This window comes from Dicentrarchus labrax, unplaced genomic scaffold (genome assembly GCF_905237075.1).
Source record: "Dicentrarchus labrax unplaced genomic scaffold, dlabrax2021, whole genome shotgun sequence".
Taxonomy (NCBI): Eukaryota; Metazoa; Chordata; class Actinopteri; family Moronidae; genus Dicentrarchus; species Dicentrarchus labrax.
In genome coordinates, this window is record NW_026136704.1 from 23,633,119 (window position 1) to 23,660,355 (window position 27,237).

The following is a 27,237-nucleotide window of genomic DNA, read 5'->3' on the forward strand; positions in this document are numbered from 1 at the left end:
CTATGAGTAAAAAGTGTTCTGCATGTTATATTCCAGAAAAAATCACCTTCACAAATGCACCGTCACCCCAAGAGTTTACCGAAGGAGACAATGCCAACATAATTTGTGACGTCATCAGTTCGCCGCCACCCACTGTCTTCTGGAAATACAAAGGAGCAAAAATACAGATGGAAAAAGATGGTAAGAGTTCTCTGAACAACATGTGGATCATCTTTCTATTTCACTGGATTTGGTGATTATGTGGTGATCACATTCTTAATATTCCTGAGTTAGTGTTTTGTTAAACTCCAACTCTTAAACAAACATATGAATAGTTTTTGTTTAGTTTGCATGGTCTAGTTTGCACAGTTGTCCATCATATAAAAAAAAGAATCAGAATAATCTTTCAAAGTGAATTGAGTTTGTAAATCAGGGAAGTTAGGTAGTCATACAATTGTATTGTATGTATTTGATGTATGATTATCCAAATGAACCATGTAATATGGCCTGAACATGAGCATGATTTACACCAGAGCAACATCATTGTAGTATAGAGGTAATATTTGAAGATTAACTCATTACATTAACCAAGATAAAGTATATTTTAAAACAAATTAAACTAAAGCTGAAAATGTGACTGTGAAATGTTTATTGTAACCGCAATGGACATAAACTTCTACATACACAAGACTACATAGTCAAAACAGGACCACTGGTTTAGCCACGTGTTGATGGGTTTTGTTGCCGTTCTCCTCCAGGCTTTATCCTGAGCTTTGAAAGGAAAAATTAATTTGGTTTTGAATTTGAAAAATACAATTGATTCCCTGTTATTCACCCCTGACACTGAGCAATATCATAATGTGTATAGTATTGTTGGTATTGCTCACTGGAAAAATAATAAAACAAGCTCGTGTGTGGGTTGTAATAGTATTTTGAATTACTACATGATTAAATTTATTCGGTTCACATTTCATCTCAAACTGAAGGAGTTCTTGTGGGCTTTGGCCATATTTCTCTTTTTCTGGAGCTGGTGGAAGCAGTGTTGGACATGCTAACAGATAGGAATTTGACAAAGTGGAAATAGCATACTGAATGTCTGAAAGAAAGATTTTTTGTTTGTTTTTTATGTAACAGACAGATACAAAAATATTGCATATTTGAAATTGATCTTGAATAAAATTAAGAAATTCCTTGAGTTTATAATAATAATGCAGATATTTTAGTGACTAAATCAGACATCAGTGTAAAAGTGTTAATACATTGTCAGCCAGATATATCAAAGTGAATGTTCGCCATGGTTGACTAATTCAGGCAACACATTTCTTTATATATGGAGGAGTTCCTTTGCATCATTATGTAACCCTCTTGGTAGCATCAGCTGTTTATCATCAGATACTTTGGTGAGTGACTTGTGCCTAATTTAAACTTGTCAAGTCTGTATATAACACACCTGAGTATGCATTTATCTTCTGCCTTCTTTCAGTTCGGTTTAAGGTACTGAGCAACAATCACCTTCAGATCCGTGGCATAAAGAAGACAGATGAGGGCTCATATACCTGCGAGGGTCGCCTCATGGCCCGCGGCGAGATTGATCTGCGGGTCATCAAGGTCGTCGTGAACGGTTAGCAGCCCTCTCTCCATTGCATTATTTCCTCTTTCCTTTTTGTTCCTGTGTGCATGTTTTTGTGTGGCAGGTGTCCCATGACGTTCAAATAAGCTGTACATCCTCAGAGGCGACCAGGCTCAACATCAATGTGGAAACAGTTGCCCAGAGCAACCGCGTATCAAAGATGTTCCATGCTAATGAAGTCTGTTTCCTGCAACTTCTGAGCCTAGCAAATGAGTGTGCTTAAAATAAGTGTTCTGAATTTGTCACTGCATCTGTCTCTGTTTTTCCGCCTACTATCTTCCTATGTGACTATGTATCTATATACCAATGTGTTTTTCTTTCTATCTATTTCATTATATCTGTCTGTGTCTCAGTGCTCCCGACCATCAGGGTATGGCAGTCAGAGGTGAATGCCACAGCAGATGTCGGGCAGCCTGCCATGTTGACTTGTGCTGTTGATGGCTATCCTGAACCCATGGTGACCTGGACAAGGTAAAACTTTGCGAGCAACTGGAGAGACAAATGCCTTCAACATTTGCAGCAGCACTCAAATGCCAGCACTAATAATTTAAACAATCTGTCTGTTAGTTTGTAGAATTAACCAGACTAAATATGTGTGTGTATATATTGTCATTTGATCCAGTTTCACCAGAATCAGTGCCATAGTGTAGTTGGTTGTGTGTGACTTAGCATTAAGCACTTCTCTTGACCTGGACTTCCTAGTTACATTGTGCGAGAACAAGCCTCAGGGAACAGAGTGGGAAAGACAGTGGGTGCCACTGTAATAGTCACCCTATTAGCATTGTTAGCCAATGTTAATATATACAGTAGTTTCTAAAGTGCCTTATTTGACAGAATCACTGTTTTGTACTGTGTTATAGCCTTTTATATTTCAGTGTTATGAAGATTGTTGGTTTCTATAATACAGCCGGACTGCATGGAAAGTGTAATTTTACTCACCATAAAATGATTTACATTATTATATAACATATAACAAATTATTACATTAATTATTGTATTATTACATTATTATTGTAATATTAATATAACAATATTAACATATTGTTATATTAATATTACATGGTGATGTAAAGAAAATGTTTTTACTGAAACAGAATACATAAGCTACATTATAGTCTGCTTGTGTGTATAATGCTGCTTCTAAAGGAAAATGTGGCTTTTTTTTTTTTTTTTTTGGGACTGAATATCCTGTCCAGACCTTTTTTGCTTTGGCTGTTACAGGAGGTTGTTCAGGAATGGTGTTAGTCGTATGCACCAGTTAACCTCATCAAACTGCAGGCCAAAGTTTACACTAGACACTCTGGATATTGGGGATTTTCTACTAAATGGTTTATTCATTGCAACCGGATACATAATTACAGGGTATCAAAGGTGCATGTAAACAGTGAAACCTGAAGACTGGAGTGTCATCAATAGCCACATTATTCTGTGTATCTGAATACAGCCATTGATAGGCTGTTGCTTTGTTAAACCGTTCCTGTTCATCTTGTTTCCAAGACAGCAGTTAGCTGTGTAGACACCCTACATTGGGAGGGGGGCATAAGGTGCAAACAGCCCAGGAGCTTCCGTTGGCCTTGGTTGTTCGTATTTTGTTACTCTTGGAATATGTTTTTTTACTTGTGCAGTTAGACAGGACCTGAAGCTTACTGAAAGCTGTATTAGACAGTCAGAGGCCAGAGAACATTATCTTCCTTACACGGCTCTCAGTGGTGACAAACTATTTATACTCCACTAGGACAAAATGAAAATACATTAGCCATTTATTTTCAAATTGATTCTTAACACCAAATGTCAAAAGTCTTGCAGGTCAAAAAACATCATCGCCCTTATTTTCTGAAAACATTTTCTGCTCTGAGATTTTAAGCTTTAACCTCTTCTACTTCTTCACTTTGTCATTCAGGGATCTAGAAACTGCTTATTTTCTAAAGACCTATGGGTCACGATTAGGAAAGAAAAGCTTATAACAAGGTGCACTTTCAGAATGATGTTTGAAATTGATTTGTATAGATAGGTATATAAAGTTTACCACACATTTTCCACAGGAACGAAGCGGTTCTGGAGGCTGGAGAGAAGTACAGCTATAATGAAGATGGCTCAGAAATGACAATAATGGATGTCACCAAGCTGGATGAGGGAGAGTACACCTGCATTGCCAAGAACAAGGCTGGGGAAAGTGAGCAGGAACTCAGTCTGAGAGTGTTTGGTAAGGCGTTTCTATATACATACATGAACTAAAGTGACAACATAAATTGTTCCAAGTGTGTGGGAATGAGGTATAAGAGTATGTAGGTGGGGGAGGAACAATAGTATGGTTATGTGTCTGTTTTCTAAGGGATACAAGAAGAGGTGTTGTTTCAGTGTGGGTTGTGGTTGTTTCATGTAAGGCTGAAGCTTAAGGATTTAGAGAACTGGCCAAGTGGGATGAGCTTAACTGAACCCTTTGAAATTGTTTTTTTCCTTCACTTTTGCCCACTAGGTTGTTTTTGTTTTCTGTACTTTGTCATGCAACGACGACCATAATAATCCATAATCAGAAACACAATATCAGTTCATGCAGTTTTTCTGTCAATTAACTTTACAATGAGTTATCTGGTGCAGCTCATTTTCCTAAACAACAGAGGTGGCCAAAGCCTGGATCTTTAGAGCCCAACGCGTAAACAATTACCATAAAATTAGTGACGACAGCTTTCAAAGCACATTGTTTACCTCTTTAGCAATATTTACCTCATTATCTCGAAGATTTTCTCACACTCACAAAGCTCTCGTCTTTTTACATCAATGTGGGAAAAGCTGCAGTCATGCGTTTCTTTGTGAGCTCCCACTTTTGCATATAAAAGCTGTATAAATGTGTTTTCCTATTTTTTTACTGTTTTTTTCCCCCCTGTTTTTGATGAGTCCTTGAATACTGAGTACCTGTCAATACCAAGTCTGTTTAGATATTTATATTTCTTACATATGACAGCTGCACAGTGCGGCCTTAAAGCTCCTGATTAAAAGTGATGTTCAAAAAAAAAAGCATTCTTAAGCCGCATTTGGACTGGATTTATTTCTCTAGGGGAGGGTGGGTGGTTTTACCTGCACTGGTCAGTGATTTTAATCCCACTCAGAGTGCATATTTGGCAAATTATTTACTCCCACCCCAGTAATAATTACAGTCACAATTACCTGCTTTTATTCAGGGTACACACAGGCTCTCCTTTAATTTAATTTAAATCCTGTCCTGAGTGATGTCCTTCGTTTCAAATTGGTGGACCTTCATTTCTTTTCTGTGTGAAATGTTTGTCTACTTTTTCTTTTCCATCAGTGGGATGTTTGACTTTTGTGTGAGAATGTAAAATTTTTGACTCAAATTCAACTTTGGCTCAAGTCTCCCCCCCCCCGTGAAGCTTTCTCTTTTGGCTTTGTCCTGATGAATGTCCATGTCTATTACAGACCACATCCTGATGGTTTAAATGCCGTCCAGAATGATGTGTGCTGTCCAAATGGAGCTTTAGGTATTATTTGTCATTTAACACTAAAAACCCAGCTTCATCGGGTCTGTGTGGGTGTTTTCTGATCAATCTGATTGACAGTGCTGGCAACAAGGTTCTCAGAGGTATGTGACAAGTATGTCTCCAACTGGAACTCACCCACTTCAAACCAGTGAGAATAGCACAGACTAAATAAAGACTAAATACAGACATCTATCATATCAAATAACCAATACTGTTCTATGTGTAGTAGATGTTGTGATTGTGTACAACCCCATAGTATGAATCCAATTGATAAAATACATTATTAGATTATTTAAATTGCTCCACATTAAAGTTTGAGTATTTTATATGTTATGTTATGTATCAACATCTTTTGAGAAAACTCTGTGTTGGTGGCAGCCAGGTATAGGCAGGATTTCTTTCTCTTCAGAATGAACAAAATACTGACATTTAAATTCAGCTGTCAGACAACAGCAAAAACTTTGTGTACCTCCAAAATTCTCAAAGCAGCTCTGTTCTTTCCCCTTGCTGACACACATCGTGAGCGTGGTTAGTTATTGAAACTGCTGGACACTGTTGATTTGATTGTGCCCTTCTACGGGCCATCGCTCACAATGCTTTATCCTAGAAAGTGGTTCCAGAGTTTTCTTAAGATAGAAAAATATCATAAATACAGGGTAGCTCATTCAATCCATTCAAAAAAATTATAATCAGCTCTGATCCCGTCCTTGCCAATCGGTTTGTGCCACCCTTAACTGTGAATACAAATTGCTGCATGTTCAAATACTTTTTAATGACAACACAGCTGTGCCTTTGTATATTTAATAATTACTGGTTGAGATAACAGCATGTTAATACAAGGTTACAAATGTTTTCTTGTGCAAAAAAGTGTAAATTATATGTACAATATTCAATAGGCTTACATTTAGCGAATGTATTCCTTGATCCATGCGTTCACCCTTCATGGAGAGGAATGAAAAATGTGAAAGCACAGAGTAATGCTCAGCCTCACGCTTCAGAGGTAGCACTTCAATTTGCTTTGCTCTGCTCATGCATGTCACAGTTGTGGCACCCTGCTGTGCTTTCAGGTTAGCTTAGTTGTACTGTAATGCGACAGTTCTCTCAAATGTAAACAAAAAGGAAGACCAGCTCCTTTGAGATAGGCAAAATAAATGATTACATGAATTAAGTTTGGCTCCATACGTGGTTATCACAACTTTGCTGCTTCTGGGACTGGAAAAGCTTGAAAACAGTTTTGCTGCCATAAGAATCCCACTCACCTGTCAAGCTACTGATCCTCTTCCTTCCTTTGAACTCGTCCCAAATCCACAGAGTTGCTCTTTTACTTATTGTACTTTTGCTGCCAAACCACCTGGCTGTCTTGTTCTTCTAGTGCGGTTGTGATGACTTTGTGTTTCACTTTACAGTCAAACCTAAGATCACGTACATCGTAAACCAGAGCACTTCAGAGATGGAGGAGCAGGTAACTCTGACTTGCGAGGCATCCGGAGATCCAACTCCCACTATCAGCTGGAGCTACGGTGAGCGCGTCTTCACTGAAGGAGAACAGGTAAAGTAATGAAGGAAGTATGGATGACAGTTGAAGCTAAATATCTAAATTGTAGGTACTTGAGGGTCGCCGTCCTGCAAGCATTTTTTTTCTCCTGGAGTTAATGAACTGATAATAATCTGTGTCTCAGTTGCATACTATACACTTACTCTGACCGTTTTAAGTAAGTAATAATATGCACTGGGGAAAGAGAAAGAGAAAATTACAGATAATGCTGGTGTATTGTCTGTTGACAGTACAGGAAATAAATCCATGAATTTATTTTACTTCCAAATTGGTGATATTTCTAAAGCTGAGCGATATCAATGAATCTGATGCATCAGATCCCGTATGCACAAAATGGAAAAAGTACATGTCTTGTTTATAGTATGTATTATTAGTATGTGGAATTGGGACACACTGACTAGCAACCACCAGGGAGGCACACAAACCTGCAGGACGCCGGTGTCTCAAGGAGAGTAATTGAATACCTTTAACCTAAATTCAGGAGGTATATTGATCATGTGCAGGTGCGGGGAGTCCTGCAGTTTCATTGCGAAACATCCTCAACAAGTTTTCTGTACCGCTGATTATTTCCCCTAAATTAGCAGCTCCTTCGAGATGGCCCAGTGGATCTCATGTAATTAGCTCAGCGAAACTCAGCCAGTAATGTGGAGTACACTCAGAATTGACTTGAGTTTTCCCAAATGTCAAGGAAATCTGCATCAGAAACCCAATTATAACATTCCCAAAATAAGCATGCAATTTGAGGCAATAATTAAACTTTGTCTGCTTCTTATTGTACGGTGTTTGCTAGAATGAGCACTTGAATGATCAAGTGTTTGTTTAGCATTTTCAATCACCGTTCAATCATTATTCTGCTCATGCTGGTGATTGAAAAGTTTTTATATTAAAATGTTATAATTTATAATGTTTATCTATGGATATTCTGCTACCATCTTTCAAATTTATTTTGTCACTGCATTTGTTAAGAGCTAGCCTTTTTAAATACCATCCTAACATCCTTGATACTATGTCCTTTTGGAAATGTCTTCTACAATATTACATATGCAAACCATCAAATACAATGAATACCTGATTGGTATTCACGTACATCTATTGCCCACATGGCCTGGTTCTTCAAGGTCTTGGTATCTTGCTACAGATGAGAGGTAATGAGGGGGAAAATGCTTCAGAGAGATACTGTAGTTCATGGAGGAATTCTGAAGCCAGTCCATTACATGCACTACATTTTCTTCCTACAGGCACATCTAAACAGGATCTATCAGGTATGAAATCCGCATGGCACAGAAATGTACTGGAGCAGTGTTGCAAAGTATGCCTCCAGATTTGACAAAACCCCCACTGAAATCAAATAATCCCCTTTTTATTGAAGATTTCCCAGCTGTTTCTTGAAAACCCCAAGGAATGATCTCATCAGAGTTCATGAAATTGATTTGACTGTTGCATGCTTCCCCAAATATAGCCTGCAAACTTCACTGATCTTGTGATAGAAAGCGCGTAGAGCTTATCTCACAAAATCAGATGAAATTTTTGTTAATAAGGTAATAAAAGGGAAACGCCATTTCTGTGTCGCTGTTGCCTGATCATTTCAAACTTTCCATCACAGCATGAGGTTGCCTGGATTCAAGCCCAGCTCAGTCTGTCTGTCATCTCCATAGTACTGTAGATTGTCTAACATTTATGTCAGTATCACTTGCAAATTGAGGGTGAAGGTGCTCCACTTAAAATCTATCCTTCAAACACTCACCCCCTGCAGACAAAAATGAGAACATACTGATCAATCATAGAGGTGGCCAGTGGAAAAATAGATTATGCTGCAAGAAGAGGTTTAATGGACATTTTTCCAACCGTGAAAACTGATCACTACTGGAGTCCATTGTAACTGACATGATATCAAGGAGACTGCAGCCACTGCGCTGCACAGAAATAAAGGTAGAAACGTTTCACAGCCACCTGTCAAGCCTGCAGGGCTGACCGTTTGATAATCAGAAATAGGTTTTGAGTGGAGCGTCACGTCAAGTGCAAAACACGCTACCACCATATGACGCACGTCACGACAGGCCTATTTTTTTGCCTTGTAAACCCACACACCCACAGTGGCGAGACACACTGCCACGAATGGACACACCGCCCAGTGACAGTTTACTCCTCTGTCCCATTATCCAGTGAAGACATCCCCTGAGCAGCAGAATTTTCTGCAGAACACACCTCCCAGCTGCTGTACTTCGACTTCCTGTCAGTGACAGATTGTCTTCTTTTGTGGTCTTGAAGCTGTCAATGGATGATTGACTTATCAGAGGGCTAGAGTCACACTCAGAGCTCTACATCTCACAGTTAGACCATTATATATTATAAAAGACTTTGCCTGAACAGCTGTACTGCAGGTGTGAAGACTGACAGGTGCTGAGGAAAGGATTTACACACTGAAGGTTTTGTTATTAACAAGAAAACAGGCAACTACAATATGCATTACCCACCCATTTTATGCACCGTGTAGCCTTGTTGACGTGTAGCTCCATGGCATGTCACATGACACATGTCATGTGACGCACAGCTGTGCTGTGGTGGCGGTGTGTTTTGCAGCTTGGTCTGCAGTATGCTTCATGATCTGTGGCATCTTTCACAGCTGTCTTCAAAAATGATTAGCAGCCTTACGGAATGACAGTAGAATATAGAGGATTAGATGCACATTAGAAAATTGTCCTTTATAGTTCTGGTTATCAGTAAGGGAAAATGATTTCCATGGTGGGGCTCTAATGAATGCATGTGGAAACGGCTGCTAATTGTTTAATCGTCTTGTTCTGTTTGTTCATCTGATGTCCGTCTGTCATGCTATCTGTAATCATCATAACAGCTGTATTTCATCCAGGATGGGTGTGACAATTGAAACAACATTCGTTTGGGGTGGACATGGTGAACTGAAATAATAAAATGCAGCTGTTAATTCACTGTTCAATTTTTGAACAAACTTTAAAAAGGATGTCATGTGCAGGATCTTCTCATTAATATATTGATGAGCAGTTTTTGTATTGGTCAGAAAACCAGAGCAGATCTGTGCTGTGCCACTTCAGATGTGTGGTGGTGATGAATAGATAGAATTAATTAGCAGTATATTTGAATGTGTTGTTAAGTTCTTTGGCTGTCTGGTTCGTGAACCGCCCGCATTTCTTTTTTGAATAGTAATGTGCATCGGGTACATAGACTTTTTAATGTAGAACCTTATGATCATAAAAAAGATTGTTTTAGTCGCATACATTGTTTTGATCACAGGAAATTCAGTGGCATTAGAGAAGATGAATAATATCATTATTATTATTATTATTAGTAAATGTATTCCCTTTATTCGATACTACTCAATGATTATGTTGAGTTTAACATATAAAACAATAATAAATGTCTTTGCTGTACAGAAAGTTGATGAGTTAATTAAGTAATCTTCTTTATACAGTTTCATCATTTTGCATTCGTGAGGGACTCTAACATATCTTCATGGTTCAATACCCCAAACTGCCAAATATAACAAAAAGGATACCAACTTTGAAAAAAGCCATAGAAACTAAGCATCAGAAAGCCGTTGTACATGTTTACATTCTTTTCATTTGTTTCCATCTTCAGAGCTAGAAAGATGGAGCAAATCTAAAAAGCATCTGTTAAGGATTTATTAAAGGTGCCCCGTGGAGTATAAACAAAGTTTCTGTATGCAAGCATTTCTCTCCTCGTAAATACATGTTTGCTTCTGGGAAGACCCTGCAGTTGTTGCTACTTTTGACCACCTGTGAATCAGTGTAATAAACTTTGTTGCATCTTGGTCAAATACTCCACAGGTTAGCTTTAAGCTAATATTTATACTTTCTATAATTTACTACTGAATTCTATTTCTATTTTCAACAGAAGTAAATAGTAACAAAAGTAAAAGGAACAGAGCTAAGGTTTTAATTATGTCATCTTCACCTGTCATGTGAGAACTACGCTTACGATGAAGCAGATGGAGGAGACGGCCTCTGTTGCTCAAGATATTTAATTACTGTTTAATGTTTGAGCAGAAAGATCAGGATCAGAGAACACTGTTAGATACTGTTTTAATCACGTAAGAAACGACAGTCTACGTTACAGATGATATTCACTGACAGATTAGTCGCTCGTCGTCGGTTTGATGCTTAAAGAAATCTCGTCTGACTCTTTCCTTTTTACTTTGGTCTTGGGTTTTAAAGGTTAACACGGGGAGAAACAAATTAATTCTGAATAACCTCCTACACACAATCTTCAGTGTCGGCAGACAAAAGCATTGTCTGATAACTGTATACTCGCACGGTTGCACTATGTGAGGATTGAGGGAGATTACTGTATCATACAATGGAAAATCAGTGGTATGTAAAAAAAAAAAAAAAAAAAGAAATGTTGTGCCCATGTGGGTGAATGCCTGCTCAAAGTTATGTTTCAAATTCAGATTGGTACATATCTGGGGATAGTTTCATTTTTGTTTGGCTATCAAAGTTAAGTGTTTATTTATTTTAAAACTTTCATCAACTTTACGCGTGGTATTCAGTTGTTTCAGTCTTTTGAATGCATTTGCTGCGAGTCACTCTAGATAAGTGTGTCTGTTTAATAACTGAAAATGTAAATGAAGTATTTATCCCTGCTTTGTACATTATCTACATAATGAATGTTTTGCTTATTTGAATACATATTAAACATTCTGCTTGATGCACAGAGTTTCCAAGCTGTAATTATCTGGAACTATTTTGAACTATACAGACGGAAGTTATAGTGGAATAGGACTAATTATAAAACTTAAAAGCACATTAAAGTTTGTAGTTGATCGGGTGATGGCACTTTATGTCTGTTATCTGTGTATTTTATTTTATTTTTTAAAGTAAAAAAAAAAAAAAGAAAGAAATTTCAGGACATAAATCCTCTTTTTAGGCCTGCTCTGTCTAACATCCAGATTGCCAATTACAAATTAAAGACCTGAGAAAAGAAATTCATGATTATTTGATAAGTAATGAGATGCTTAAAGAAAATGTGTAATTAATGTTGTGTGGCAGCAGTTTAGGCAGGGCATCTGAAACAGAGGGAGGCTTTAAGCAGTGCGTGCCAATGCAGAGAAAAACATTGTTTTCTCCAAACACAAAAGGCTACTCATTTACAACAGCACGCCTGCCTGCTCAGTAGTGGGGTGATGTAAGGGTTTCTTCACTAAAATACTAGTCAGTTTTCTGTGATGTACTGGCAGAGGTTCTTAGGCTCAGCAGTTAATGACACAGGATGATGACAATGTGCATAATAATCGTTTTCAGTCAGGCGTCACCCAGTGAATAAAACACCACCAGGGTTCTGTACATTTATATGCTCAGTGTATTTGTGTTAGTATGTCTTCTCTCTCTCTGCATTGCCCTCTTCACGCTGACATTACTATTCATGTTGGAATAAAGAGCAGGGATAATTCGCTATGGAAGGGAACAACAATGGGCTAGAAAAATGATAAGTCCCAAGGGAACCGGCACCACATTGTTCCACGCGTTTGTTCGGAGGAGTGATTGTGTTTTTGGCGTCTTCCGTTTTGCACGCTCACATCTGCTGTTGTTCATCGGTTCTTTTGTCTTAAACAAACACCTGTCACAGATATGACAGCGATACTTGTCAGCTCACTTACTGCAGACACAGCGCTGCAGATGAGTGTGCGGATGAGGTGGTGATGTTCCAGACTATTAGGTCGCCTGTTTTAATTGGACTACCGCTCTCTCTCTCTCTCTCTCTCCCTCTCTCTAAGCACTGTGGTGATATGAAGCCAGCTGCTGTTTGTAATGATGTACGGTGCGCAGTGTGTTTTAATATGACAGTAGAGGACTTACAAAGCTCTTAAGAACATAGTGAAATTGCACTCATACAGTAAGCATGGATACGACTTGCTCAGTAAGAGTTTTATGGTCTCCTCCTTTTGCCTTCCTCACTGTGCTTATTGTTACAGTAAATTGTGAATCAGGTTTGTGGGTGATAAACAGTACTTGAATTCAAACACACCATATGTTCTTTGTATAATTTATAAACCACCTGCATTGATTATGAGTGGGTAATAAAGGCGATTTTAGATGTGAATTCATTGATGGTTTGAGTCACAGTTTTGCCCTACAATTATTCCAGCAGATTGCTTCCATTTGCTTGACATTTTCTTGCTGTTGCACCTGATGAAATAGCTGTTTATCATTTTTCTTGTTACGCTTCAACACTTCTTCACTATGTGGGCCATCACATCCCATTGTCATGCTTAACATGTTGTCCTCAGCATCATGAAATCCATAGAGCATGCTTTTACAAAAAGCTTTTTGTCTTGTCGAGTTGGGCTTTTCAGTGTCATTGTGATTTAACTTGACATGTTTTCTAGTTAGTACAAGTGTTTGTTTGTTGTCCAGAGGTTTGATTTTATCTGTAATGGTGTTAAATAATTCTGTATTCAGTGGAGAGAGGGAGATATGACCAATATGATTATGGCAATCACTTATGTATCTTTATCTTGTTTTGTTTACTCAGGAACTCTATAACATAATAAAATGTTTAATTCATGTTGATCCCAGTCAGAAATGTAGTGTTTTTAATGTTTTGCTAGAATCCTACTACAATAATGCTGTAATGTGTACAATTATTTGAAATGAAACTGCATTATTAGACATGAGAACTGATCTACAATGCCTCAATATGTTCACTACACGGTATCAAGAGAGAATTCCTGATAATGTTTAACAATAACTAGGGCTGTTAGTGACTCTTCAGTGCATCTATTTTCATAATACATAAATAATTTTAAAGCTAACCAGACTGATTTATAAATATCCTCCAACAGGAAGATGTTTCATCATATCTTTTATCTATTTTAACCTTTTGAATAGAATCAAAGCATGACAATTGAAAGAAAGCCACTTCATTTGAGACTATAATACAAGTACTCTTAGCATTCAAAGCAGAACATCTGACTTGCAAAAGTAACACAGACCACCTGTAGGCAGATATTTATTTCCAGGTCTCACATGGGGTGCAGGAATAGCCACAGCAAAATTGCTTATTTTAAACCCTCTATTGCTTATTGAGAAACACAGCAAGTGTTGTTCAATGACTTGATGACTGGAGTACTTACAGTTGTTTCTTGGTGTAGGACAGACAGAACAATACTAGAATAAATTCAGCTTTATTGGGTTTTACACTCTCATTGCTGCTGTAAGCCTTAAAAATGGATTGTGAGTCGATAATTGCTGTACTACTTTTGCCAAACAGGCCCGACATATCTCTGTTGTTATACTGTAATGGAGTCACCTCTTCCCGATAAACCAATAACCTTCTTATCTGTAAGCATTTGTGCTATCTGGTTGCCAATAGACTTCTCTTCTTTTGGGGTTAGAAGCAGTGCTGTTCCCATGTGGAGAACAGAAAATAACACAAAACATAAAAATCCCCCAGGAATACACCTTTTAAAAAAAAATCTCTCCTGTACACAATATAGGCTTCTCTGAAAGGGAAATCCAAAGCCTACATATTATTATATGTGCAGACTTTTATCAAAATCAGACATTCAGCTCAGGGACTGTGGATGTATGGAAAATAAACTGGACACATAATACTTGCATGCAGTGTGCAGCATCCCAGCTTTGTCTGGATAAGGATTACTTTCTAAGAACTGCTCTCTGCCTTTTGTTTGTTGTTGTGTCTCTGTCCTCTACAGGCATCATGGACTCGGCCCGAGCAACACAAGGTATTCTAAATGCATGACTTTTTTTTCCTACAACCCATCCATCTTTCATGTCAGGAGAGTCTAATTCAACTTTGGATGGATGCAGATCAAAATTCCTGATCAAATGAGGGTCAGAGAGAATATAAACCCTGAGAAAGATGCAGAAGCCAAACATGCCAGTGCAAGTCTGTCTGTCTTTGTTTTTACTTGTTTGGTTTCTATATAAACTCAACATTCAGTAGCCTTCTTCAGCCTGTTTTTTTTTTTTTTTTTTACAAACCTTTTTAGACAAGACATTTTCCTGCTCAAATATAATTTTTATAATTACTTTTCGTTGGTCATTTATACATTTAATGCCAATTATTTTAAGGTGCAGTTTGTCAGCTTGTTTTCTTTCAGAAAGCTGATTTTGTTGAGGTAAAACTCTTCTCAGATCTCTCTGTCCTCCTACCCACATCTCTACATCTCTGTCAGCCCACTGCCAATTCTTGATTATAACTTCAACATGTATTTCTGACATACTGTAGTTAACTATAGTTACAATTGGTTGGACCATCAAGATGAATGAATATGTACGCAAGAGAAAATGAAAGGTATCTTTGTGCAGCAATCCAGAGTATCGGAGCCAGGGACTGTTCCTGAAAGAAAGTGAAAATTGGCTAAAGAAAGAACTTCCCACATAAGCTTTTCTCCAACTTACTGCACTATTGAATGTGTTTTACATATGTGAGAAAGTTGGTGAGAAATACCACGTTTTCATCTCCAATGTTAGTGCTGAGTGCACGGTTTTAGAGGACAGAGCTGGTACAATCTTTTTGGATTTTAAGGAACCGAAACTTGTGCTCTCACCAAGTATGTCAGTGATCAGCCCATCCCTGTTTCAGTTGCAGGATCAGATAGTAGGGTTGCCATTGTTATTTATACTTCTGTACCATTCGTCAGGATACGTGTATTTTTAGATGATTTGGTTCCTCAAATAGCCTTGCTATTTTATTTTTAAATTGCAGGGAGCTCTGCACATCAGCCAAATTGGTCTTTTCCTTTGACTCTTTTTCTGTAATAGTTTTGAGAATGGATTTATTTTTTTATTTTGTTTAATAATCACCAAGTATTGACATATGACATGCATTCATTAATAACACATGTGATTACAAAACCTTCTCAGACACTACTCAATACAGGAGGTGAGGAGGAACCTTTCTCATCAAGCACATGCTGACAGTAATTACTAGGTTTGTGTAAAACTGTTTTACACATGGCAGCGCTTTAGTGCATCCGCAGTAATAAGCTGTTGAAATGAGTAGCATTGGACATTTTTTGTTTAGGCTTGCTAAACACTTTTAACTAGAAACGATTGTTAAAGTACATTATTTTTAACATTTGGATTGTGATCAGCACAAAAATGAGCCAAGACCCTAAACAGTATATAATCTATCCTAGTTAGTATTAAGATAATCCAAAGCAAGTGCTTTTATTCTCTAAAACAAGAACACACAAGACTTAAAAGCAAAGTAATGCCACTCTGCTGTAATTGATGAACTGTATTTTAGCTCTTGCCTCAGAAATCATATCTCAGCAGCATACTTGCAGCACATTTGTGGTTTGCATCGGTTTATATTAATGGATCAGGAAATAATAATTTTCACTTTCTGACATAATGATATGGTTTTAAAGTCTACCTGCACTCTGAATTGATCAGTGTGTCTCTGCAAGATATTCCATTACAAACCGCACAGAGGAGGAGTATGAGCATGCTGAGCATGTTTGTTGCAAATGCGTAGGCAGCTGAGTGTTCATTTGAGAAGGTACATTCAGAGGAAGGTAGATTTGTATTCTGGGCCAGTTAAGATTTAGTGAGACATGAGTTTAACATGTCCTCAGTGTATTCTTAGTTTTATGCTCTGATGTTCCAGCAGTGTCTCTATTTCTGCTGGTAAAGCTAAAGAAGCTGTTGGAGAGCTCTGCTGTCACTTTGGTTTGATTTATTAGAGGTGCTTCTGTCTGAAAGTCTTTATTTTCTTCCCACATTTGTTTTATGCCAGGCTTTCACACAGACATGTAAAGTGGTTTTGTATCCGTTTCTTAAAGGCAAGGAAGTCAACAAATAATGATCAAGGATCTTTCCAATAGATGACCACTCTGATGCATTGTGCATTCATACTAAAAGTCCATTGTTATAAAACATTAATGAATCACAGTATAAAATTGCAGTGAATATTCTTTATGGACCTCCTGTGGGGAATGAGTGGCTGTAGCCCCTGAGAAACTGTAACCCATATGTTGCTCTGGCTTTGGTTGCTGTTTGATACTGCATTCTCCAAAAAGGACTGGAGCATACTGACTAACATGGTTTGTACATTGTGTGCCACGTTGCACAGATGCAGGAGTCAGAGGCAGTACCACAGGGGTCGAGGCAGAATGCTTTCTGCACAGGGGTCAGAATAAAAGGGTAGTGTGTTATGTAAGTGTCTCCCTGGTCCTGCTACCCGCTATGCATAATGAATGCCCCAGACATGCTTTGTCTATTGAATTTGAATACAAACTAACGAGGGTTTCTCTTACATGGCTGCCCAGACTGGGCCCTAATTCAATATGTGTAAAAGCATCCGTGCCATTGTTTTGCCTGCAGCTTGGATCAAAGCCATGAAAGCAGGCAATGGAGAGGCTCAGATATTGAGTTCTGCAGCACCTTGTAAAAGGAACAATTCACAAGAACACCAAAGCTTGCTTTATAAAAGAATACTATATAAGAACACTTGCATGTTCCAAATCGGTACAATCTCATTTGGTTTCTACTTTGGATTTTCCTTTGAACATAGTAGATCTGGAGATCATCTAAAAGACATTTAGTAGTTTTAAGTTAAGGTTTGCCAAATTTTTTATTTTATTTTTTGTAAAATCTGCAAAATACATCCTGTTAGGGAAATGTTTCTTCAAAGGGAGAAATTTGGTCTGACTGAAACTGTACACCCACCGTTTAGTGTCACATGACAACAGCAACCACAACAACACAGGAGTTGTTGACCCTGAAGGTCAGGAAGCCACTTATGGTCGGATGTTGTAACTCTGCATATCGAGTTAATGAAACCAGGTATCTCAAGAGCAGGAAGGTCATTTACACATCTCATTAGCCAGCTGTCTGTTGTTTTTTCCTTGCTTTCAAATACTATGTGACTTGGAAACTGGGGCATGTGCTGAATGTAGGTTCAGAGAGCATTGCAACCTATCAGACCAAAAATCACCACGAGTGATTAACTGAAAATGATTTATTTAAAACTATGGTTGTGTGCAGTGACACTAAGCCCCAAGTCTGTTGAAGATAAAAGTGCAAGTGTGGCATGTAAGGTAAAGCTCTGCTGTCTAGTGTCATGCATCAGCATATTTCACAAGTTGCTAAGCCCTCTGTGTGAAAAGCTCTAGATGGTTCCTGGTGCCTTCTGTCATTAATTATTGATAAGCTCCCCTGTACTGTCAACTCTGTCCTTATGTTTCCACAGCGCAGTGTGCTGCCTCTTTCACTAATGTAATGTCTGTTCTGCTCATTAAAGACAGGCTTTTCTTAAGCTTTTTGTTTTATTCAGGTCACACATCTTTCTGCAGTAATGTGCTGTGTAGATGTAAATGTGCAAATATGGCTATGGAAAATAACTGATGCGTGGTTTGTTTTTCCTAAACCAAGTCATTTTCTGCTCTCATTTAGAGTCTGGATGGAAATGTAGTGGTGAGGAGTGATGCTCGCGTGTCCTCCCTCACTCTGAAGTATGTCAAGTATACAGACGGTGGTCAGTACCTCTGCACAGCACGCAGTGCCATTGGAGAGGATGATCAGCAGGCATATCTGGAGGTCCGCTGTAAGTATTTCCTTCTCTCTTATTGGAAGTGTTTAGGTCTACAAAATGAGTACACTGTTGGCTAAAAGTGACTTTACAACAACTATGCTAGTCATCTACCTTTTTAAAATCATATAAAGCTCCTACATTCAACTATTTCCAGGCACTGTTAAAAGCACAAAAGCTTTCTGTTTTGGCAGAAACTCTGTATTAAAAGCCTTTTTTCACTAGATGCTCCTAAGATCCATGGTGCAGTGGCAGTGTATACCTGGGAGGGAAACGCTGTCAATATCAGCTGTGAGGTCAAGGCTCATCCCAATGATGTATCTATTGTGTGGCTGAGAGACGGACTGCAGCTCCCCAACTCTAACACCACTAACATTAAGATCTTCAGAACTCCATCATCCAGCTACCTTCAGGTACACACACACACACACACACACACACACACTCACTCACTCACTCACTCACTCACTCACTCACTCACTCACTCACTCACTCACTCACTCACTCACTCACTCACGTGTCAGGCCACAGTTTACAGTCCATAAAATGAATGTACACATACACATAGTTCTTCCATGTGCACACACACACACCCCTTATGTCATCAAGATTTCATGAGCATAGACTTGAACTGAAGGGTTTTCTTTCAGCTCCATTGTGGAAAAAAATCCAATGAATAATTCAGCAGCAGGAAAGCTCAGAGCAACAAATAAAAATAGGCTACTCTAATGGACAAACAAAAAGGTCACCTTCAGAGTGTTTGACACACAAGTTTGTTCATCTGTTTTGGAACACTGCCCTTCACATAATTGCTTCTTTTTTCCCCCTCCTCTAGATAACCCCCGAGTCTGAAAATGACTTTGGGAGCTATAACTGCACTGCCTCAAATGAGATGGGTACAGAGTCCAAGGAGTTCCTCCTCATTCAGGCCGGTCAGTTTTGATTCTGTGATTCACAGCGCTTTGTTGCTTTTTCTGGTTTTAGATTTTCTATACATTCTTAGAAGGTTTATTTTAGTGTTAATAAATAAATAATCAGTCGTTAAGGTCAGTTTTATTGTAACACACAATTTAAATTGTGAGGAATGTGCCTCGCTCCAGGCTTAAGCAACAGATTTTTCACTCATATTCACAACACATTAGACCAAAACATGTACCACAATGTGACATTACACAGAGCAGCGTTTGTTTATATAGATAAGACATTTAGATGAAGAAGGCAGTGCAACCACCATAAGATAATTTACATCCCTTCCCTCTGGTTGTGTAGAAAAAACAAAGGCTCTAGGGATTGCAGTTGAATGTTAAACAGTATATATTATTACTCAAGGTTTTTAATATGTGCGTATTATGAATGAACAGACAATTAATCAAAGTTATAACACTTCACTGCCAGCTGATACCATAGACTGTATATTCACCAGCACACTAGACAAATGGAACAGAGAGCAGAGAGATAATGCCACTCTTAAAGCCACAATCTGAAGTAAATGAATTGAAAACACCACTTTCTTCCCTCAGAGCAGAACATGGGCGACCACAGTAATCACAGTGTGCCTTTTCATTTCAAAGATCAAAGTGATTCAATACAGAACTGTGCTCACACCAGAGTGTGTGCAGTCAGAAGAGACACCAGTAAGCAGATATGGCCAATTAATTGTGTACACTACAGGTCAGACAATTTTCTCCACAAATCCAAAATGTAGACAGTCATAGTTGCAAAAGTCTTTGATTTCAATTTAATTTTGCACATCCTTCAATACCAGCTGTCTACAATTTTAGGATATTATCATTATGTTGAAACATTTGTGCTTAGCTCACTGCAGGGTGTTTGAATGCATCTCAGATTTCTTTTTCCAGCTCAAAGGTTTATCAAAAAACAGGCAGCTCGCTATTTTCTGTGGTTTTCTTTGTGCAATTATCGTCCTTTAAGGCTGACTTGGGATCGTCTTGTACTCTCAGTGTAGAAGCATTTTAATGTTTTTCCTGCCTTTTTTTTATGCAGCATTCACTGCCTGAGAAACCGCATTTATGTCACAAATCATAGATTTCTTACAAAGCTGAAGCAGTTTTTAGAAGCATTTTTGCTCTATTAGGAGCTGCGAGCTCAGTCTGTTAGCGTAATGGAACAATGGAGTCTGACAGCGTTGGTGTGCTGCAATCTTACAGGTTTTGTTGTAATCACACTGAATTTCCTCCCTTTACCAGAGGTGCCATCAGCTCCATCCATCAGTGAGGTGAGACCCTTCTCCACCACAGCACAGATCCAGTTTGAGGAGCCCGAATCCACTGGAGGTGTTCCTGTTCTGAAATACAGAGCAGAGTGGAGGACTCAAGGCAGGGGCAGCTGGGTGCATAGAGTCTATGAGGATGGTAAGAACACAAATCAGAACGATGAAATGATGGAGTTGTTTTGAGGAAATAAAAGAAAATTGCTTTTGTGTGAAGGTTTAATTTGCTTCAGACATTTTGATTATATTTTGATAATTTTATATGTGATTTTGCATATGTTTGTTATATGGAGATACATGTAAATATTAATTATTAATGTGCTTTATTTGAAACATATTAACCATTCATTCTGTTGTGGAAAGAGTACTAAATTTTCTTTGTTAAGGTCTTAAAAAGCCTCACATATAATTAGTGTACAGATAGTTTGAATTAAATACAATTTTCATATCGCAGTTATATTGTGTTAGACAAGAGATACAAAATTTAAATAATGAACCAAGATTAAGCAATAAATTAATAAACAGTAGCAATATTAATTTAAGATGAAATGGGCAAGATTAATGATATGTATAAAGTGATCCTGATACCAAAAGTGAGCTACACGTTTAGGTTTCACGCTGCAAGAGGATGGCTGTGATACAGCTGTCAGTTATTTCTGTTTCCGTGTATCTCTGAGTTTAGACCTTTTAGACCATCGCTAAATAGATTTATCTGTTGTTTAAACATTGTTGGAATGAAATGAGAATTCAGCTAATCAGTGTTTACTTGTGATGGAATTAATTATGCATGTATTGTTTGAACGGGGGGCTGTGTTTGTTTTACCGCTAATCAAAATGATCAAGGTGTTCTCAACGGGGATTGCACTGCCTCTGATATATTGTAACAGGCTCCATCAGCGAGGTGACTATCACAGGCCTGAAGCCAGAGACCAGCTACGAAGTGAAGTTGTCAGCCATCAACGGCAAGGGTGGAGGTGAAAGCAGTCCCGCTGAGTTCTTCAAGACGGAGCCTGTCCGTAAGTTGCACATGTTGCACAGTTTACAGCACTCTGTAGAGCTTTTATCAGACCCTTTTGACCTGAGTCTCCACAAACGTATTACCTGAGGCCCTTTCTTCTATGCCCTGTAGTGAAAAGTGCTTGCCCATCCCATTACTAATCTTTAAAAACTCACTGAAGAGCAGAGTTTGTCAGCTGCTGGATAGCGACACACAAGTTGGCTTTGAGGTTGTTTGGGCAGTGTCACAAAAGCTTCCAACAGTGTCTTTTCAGTCTCAGTGTGCCCTCTTCCAAGTTTGTCAAGGAGTAAAACTGACAACAGGAACTAACTCACTGACCTCCTTGTTTTGTTTATTTAGTTTTTCCATGAAAGGACCTTGAAATCTGACAATTCAGGAAACAAATCCGACTGGTTTAACACCATCTTGGGATTTTACCAATAGGTCACATTTGGATCCGGTCTTACAATCATTTGAAATCAGTTTTACAGGATTTTGTTCTCAGTTCATGGTTTGTAATCACATAATGCTTGAAAACCATGAATTAGAATATGACTCAGAGTTTAATCCATGGTTCTTTTTACATGCGGGCCTTGTAGTGACTCTTGAAGCAATTATTTAGTGTGTAGCTCCCTCTGTTGGTTGGGGATGCATGTTTTTGGGAGAGGAAATTGCTCCTCCCTGTTGGCTTCACATTTAATGTGCCTATTGACTTATAATTGATCCCATTTTCATCTTTGGACATTATTTTCATGATGTCTGCATGCTGCTCATCTCCTCATATCTTCATTTTATTATTTTAATCATATATTTTTTTTATCCATTTGCTCATCTGTCTGTTCTATCCATCAGGCCACACTTACAAAAGTAAGTGCTCCATCTCTTTTCGCTCCACTCTAGGTTTCATTTTCACCTGCCATGTGTTAGATGGTTTGAAGTGCTGTTTGTCAGTAATATATTGCAAAATGATGGATAAAAATAGTATTTCTGTTATTACTATAATCTCACTCAAATTGACACAGTAAGATAGATATTTTTACTGTTAAGATATTCTGCATTAATATGCTTCTAGAGCATTATTTTGCCCAATTAGCTTTAACTTCCCTGTCTCACTGTTGTTATTGATATCTACTGTCTTAACTGGTTAGAGAGATCTATAACAAACATGATCCAAAATTAATGCCATGGCAAAATTAATTAATCAGTGCTTTGTTTTTACAATCTGCACGGTTTATTGACTTAAACCTATTAGATCTGATCAGTTTTATTGTTTGATGGCTATTCAGTTGATAATTAAAAACTAGGTAGAATTACTGCCGTACATTTGCTGGAATATTTCCATGAAATACACATAAAAAACAATTTTCAACAGTCTACTAACAGCCTTTCAGTTTCATGTGTGCTGCTTTCTGTCTCATTCTAACCTGAAATGTGGCAATCAATAAATACAATGTTTTGTTTCCTTTCCCTTTCCTGGTGCAGTCTGCCAGAAATGAGTCTTGCTAAAGCCTTCAGTGAAGTGTTAATAGAGAGATTCAGGTAGTCATGTGTGCAGACAACTGATTCTGATTGCCTGATATCTTCTCTTTTATGTCCCTAGACGGCATTTTTCATTTTTTCTCTGAAGACACAGGTTTGTTCTGTAGTGAGGATAATAGATGATTAGTTGTTGCTGCTGTAGCTGTTTCTATCCCTACAGGATAACCCCATCATCCCTACTGATAGCTGCATTTGTGATAACTTTAAAGCGTAGCAGTACCTGTGTGTGTATATATATATATTTATTTTTCTAGAAACTGTGACCTTGTATGGCCTGACCATCAATGCCAACTCTTCTCTGTCTGTTACCTGTAGATCCTATTTCATCCTCATGCCTTGAGTCATCCAAATATGAATATTTATTTAACTTGTGGCTTACGACAGTATTATGAATTAACGCCAAATCTCCGCATTTCAAACGCTGCACATTTCCCCTCTGGCTCCAGCTATTTGGTGTAATTTGGGAATGCTTACATTTGGATTAAGCCCATCAGTATTTATTAATTAGCTGCCTTGCAAATTATAAAGTCTCTAAAGTCAAGACGATAAAGCTGTTAGATGTCTACTTTATGTTTCACATTGAGAACCAATACAGAGGAATTCCTGTTCTTGTGTTTATTAGTACGAGAAGTTGTGTTGTGACTCTTTTCCTCTACCTGTGTCTGTGTTTGTTGTCTGTTCTGTCTTTCATGTCCTCTCTTCCTCTTTCAACCTCTCACATGTGTCATTTCATGTGACTGTGATTTGTGAATTGGCTTGCATGGTTCTGATGACCCCTCCCCCCCCCTCCACTCTGCAGAAGGTAACTTACTCTTGCAGATTTCTGAAAGAAGACTTGAATTGGAGAATCCCCCAGTTAAACAACACATTAATTGCTTCTGTGCAATCATGTAATATGCCTACCTCAATCCTATTAATCAGTCATGTAGACGTTTGCCTCAGCAGGATAAATGAGAGACAGCCAGAGCTTTCTTCACAGTAATATGTAAAGTCAAGAGTGTTTAATATCACCATCACTTGGATAGTGTTGATAGCTCACTACCTAAAGGGATGTTACCTCTCCTCCTCATGGGTTGTGTTGCTATAAATCAAGTGTGTAATAAACACAACTTCCTCTAATCACAGCAGAACCATAATCAATGTCTACCCCACCTACCTGCTTTGTGTTCGCTCTGGTTCTCAATCAAGAGTTTTTTAGTATTCATGCTGAGAGCAATAGCTACCCTGTGCATCGTCTCCTCCATATTGTTGCTCTTGTCTAACCGTAGCCTGAGTACCACGCTTTAAAGGCTAAATCGACTAACTCTGACTAATTTAACCAAGGTTTTGAAGGCAAGCAATATTTTGTGTGAGTGTGTGAATACTAATCATTACGAACCTCTTTCTTGTTATGTGCTGGTGAGTAATACTTTAGTCAGCACTTTTCTATGCCAGGGGTACATTTGAAGAACTATTTAAATTAAAGATGAGATTTCTTTTAAAGACTAAAAATCAGAGCAGGGAAGCATGAAATGCTTTTGAGAATAAATAGGTTTTTAAATTAGAGTTTACTAATCTGACCCCCAGAAGAATAATCTGGGAGTCAGGACAGCAAGAGTTAGGTCACCATGTCTTCATCTTTGAGTGAGAAACAACCAGGAGGTCTACTGGACCTGTGTGTAATCAGCAACTCACTGATGTGGAGGAGCCAAGATGTGTAACACCTTACAAGTAATTGGAAGGATTGTGATTTCAATCCTAGATTTGACAGGAAGCCAGAGTACTGAAGCCAGAACTTAATGTAGTTACAATCATGAGCAGAATTTCTAATTGAACTAAAGAAAGAACTAATTGTAGACGAGCTTCTTGGCTTAAACAAGAATACATTGCATTACAATAGTCAAGACTCGAGTAGACAATTCAATGAATGATTTCCTCAAGCTGCTGGAAAGGGGAAGCAGCACACTTTGGCAATGTTTCTGAATTGAAATGTAACAGGGCTATGTATCTGACTTAAGATGTTTCTCAAAGATCTATTGGAATTAAAAAATTACCCACAGGTTTTCTGGAAATCATCTTTTAGTTGGGAGCCTACACAGAGTGCTGTAAAATAGAAGTCCGATTTCTGGCAAAGACGGGAAGAACTTCAGTTTTTTTTATAATTTACCGGCAAAAAACTAGGAGACTTCCAGGCACTGATCTCAACAAGATAAATATATCAAATTTAAAAGTTCCCAAGGTTTCACTGATACATAAAGCTGGACATCATTGAGAGACGCAGTCCAGGATTGACCCCTGAGGAACTCCACAGATCACAATCAAACACTTTGTCCGCCACGGATACAAAGAAGAAAGTAATTAGATGAATAAATCTTGTCTCGCAGTTGCCACCTGATACATTTGTATTTGACTTTATTGTTGTGTGTTAGGTGTTTAACATTGATTATGGAAATCAGTGTAATGAGTTTAAGGAAGGGGGAACATACATTAAACGTGCATTTAATGCATTACAAGTAAGTTGTACTGCACAAAAATGTCTCCCTGTGGTAATCTTTACAGGCAAACCCATGTATTAGACTGGGAAATGCAAATCTTACATAAACATGTCAGTCAGTGAGAAATAACCCTTTCCCCTGAAGGCTTGTATGACACTGGGGGAATGTCAGTCCGCAATTTTATGCTGACTGGATGTCACTCAGCAACTGAATCAGATAAGCATGTGGCTGTGTGTCATTTGGTAATTAGTCCAACTTGAGACATACCATCTTGAGGCGAGCGATTAAGGAAGGTCAAGTGATTTAAAAGGACAACAACAAAGAGGCCAGTTTTGATCTTAAGAATTCAATTCCTAATCAAGGTTCTTCTTTTTCTTTGCTCAACAATTTTAAAAAAGGTACTGGTGGACTGACAGAATCTTATCCCAGTAAAATAACCCTGTTCTCTCTGAATCTTTTAAATGAGCCTTTAAATAACCTCTGCCGTGCTCTTGTGTGCCTGTAGGGAATCCCAATCCTCCTAAACTCGAAGGGGCACTTCAACCCAAAGGCAACTCCCTAAAAATCAGCTGGATCAAGCAGGACGACGGCGGCTCGCCCATTTTACATTATCTCGTCCGCTATAAACCAGTGAGTATGACAATTAGTCTGTGTCAACTAAGGCAACTACTTTGATAATTGAGTCATCATTTACGTAACTTTTTAAGCAAAATGCCCACATTTCTCTGGTTCTAGCCTTTCACATGTGAATGTTTGCTTGTTTTCTTAGTCTTTTCTGATAGTAAACTGAATATATTTAGGCTTTCTGAGAAATTCATGTATGTATGTTATTTTTCAGACATTATATATACCAAATGATGATTTAGTTGATTGACAACTTAACTGGCAGATTAATCCTATGTGAAAATGTCATATAAACCAAATGATTAATCCAAGAAAATAACCTGTAATCAAAAATGAAATAATCATTAGTTGCTGCCCTAAATGCATGTACTGTATACATCTCTGTCTTTCTGCAGCTACAGGCACCAGACTGGAAGCCAGAAATCCGGCTGCCCAGCGGCAGCGAGTACGTGGTTCTGAGCGCGCTGGAGTGGGACACAGATTACAGTGTCTATGTGGTGGCAGAGAATCAGAAGGGCAAGTCCCAGCCAGCAACCATGTCCTTCAGGACGTCCACAAAGCCAGAAGCCATCCCAGGTACCCTCTCAGGCCGCTCACACTAAGCCGGAACTAAACTGCCAGAAAACTGAGGAGCCAAACTCAAAGCTCAAAACCAGAGCGTCACATTCTATTTTTAACTCTCTAGCTCTGAAAGGTGAATGACAACTAAATAAATCTACAGAAAAAAATAGATTTCCTGGACGGCGGTGAGCCAGAAATGATTTTCCGGCTGAATTTTCTCACTTGAAAGTTTTGACAGCCCTTGCTAAATGAGCTTGAGTTTGTGCTCACAGAACTGGGACAGGCTCTTTCCACAGAGGATGAAATGATTTCCTCTGAATGACTGTAGTTTTTCTTTAGCTTTGTTTACTGTTAAACTAGCATCTAGAGTGGATGGTTTGTCCCTGTGCGGAAGCAGCCTTTAAATTGACCCCTGATAACCGCTGATTAACTCGTACCTCGAGGTCTTAACTGCAGCTGAAGGTTTTTTACCAACCGTACAAAAACCACACAGCTTGTCAGAGTCCCTTTAGGTGCTAGACACTGCCGAGTGCTTTGCTGAAACATCGCAACAGACCATTATGCCTTCCTTTCACTTCTTTTCTAATTCATTTTCCAAACT

At 38.4% G+C, this 27,237-nt stretch overlaps 1 protein-coding gene across 18 annotated transcripts in view; it reads left to right on the plus strand.

The window, feature by feature from the left end:
- The window catches only part of ncam1b (neural cell adhesion molecule 1b), a 70,137-nt gene that overhangs the window by 32,937 nt on the left and 9,963 nt on the right, over positions 1-27,237 (plus strand). For 4 of the 18 annotated variants that reach the window (XM_051397419.1, XM_051397431.1, XM_051397420.1 and 1 more), the window contains exons 4-19: positions 37-180; positions 1,463-1,600; positions 1,963-2,080; positions 3,652-3,812; positions 6,510-6,652; positions 7,897-7,920; positions 14,367-14,396; positions 18,076-18,226; positions 18,437-18,624; positions 19,047-19,143; positions 20,419-20,583; positions 21,329-21,457; positions 22,291-22,305; positions 23,039-23,071; positions 25,957-26,081; positions 26,471-26,651. In XM_051397419.1, the coding sequence (XP_051253379.1) occupies positions 37-180; positions 1,463-1,600; positions 1,963-2,080; positions 3,652-3,812; positions 6,510-6,652; positions 7,897-7,920; positions 14,367-14,396; positions 18,076-18,226; positions 18,437-18,624; positions 19,047-19,143; positions 20,419-20,583; positions 21,329-21,457; positions 22,291-22,305; positions 23,039-23,071; positions 25,957-26,081; positions 26,471-26,651 (1,842 nt within the window). The remainder of the gene's footprint in view (positions 1-36; positions 181-1,462; positions 1,601-1,962; positions 2,081-3,651; positions 3,813-6,509; positions 6,653-7,896; positions 7,921-14,366; positions 14,397-18,075; positions 18,227-18,436; positions 18,625-19,046; positions 19,144-20,418; positions 20,584-21,328; positions 21,458-22,290; positions 22,306-23,038; positions 23,072-25,956; positions 26,082-26,470; positions 26,652-27,237) is intronic. The other 14 variants (XM_051397426.1, XM_051397436.1, XM_051397432.1 and 11 more) reach the window with 7 other exon arrangements.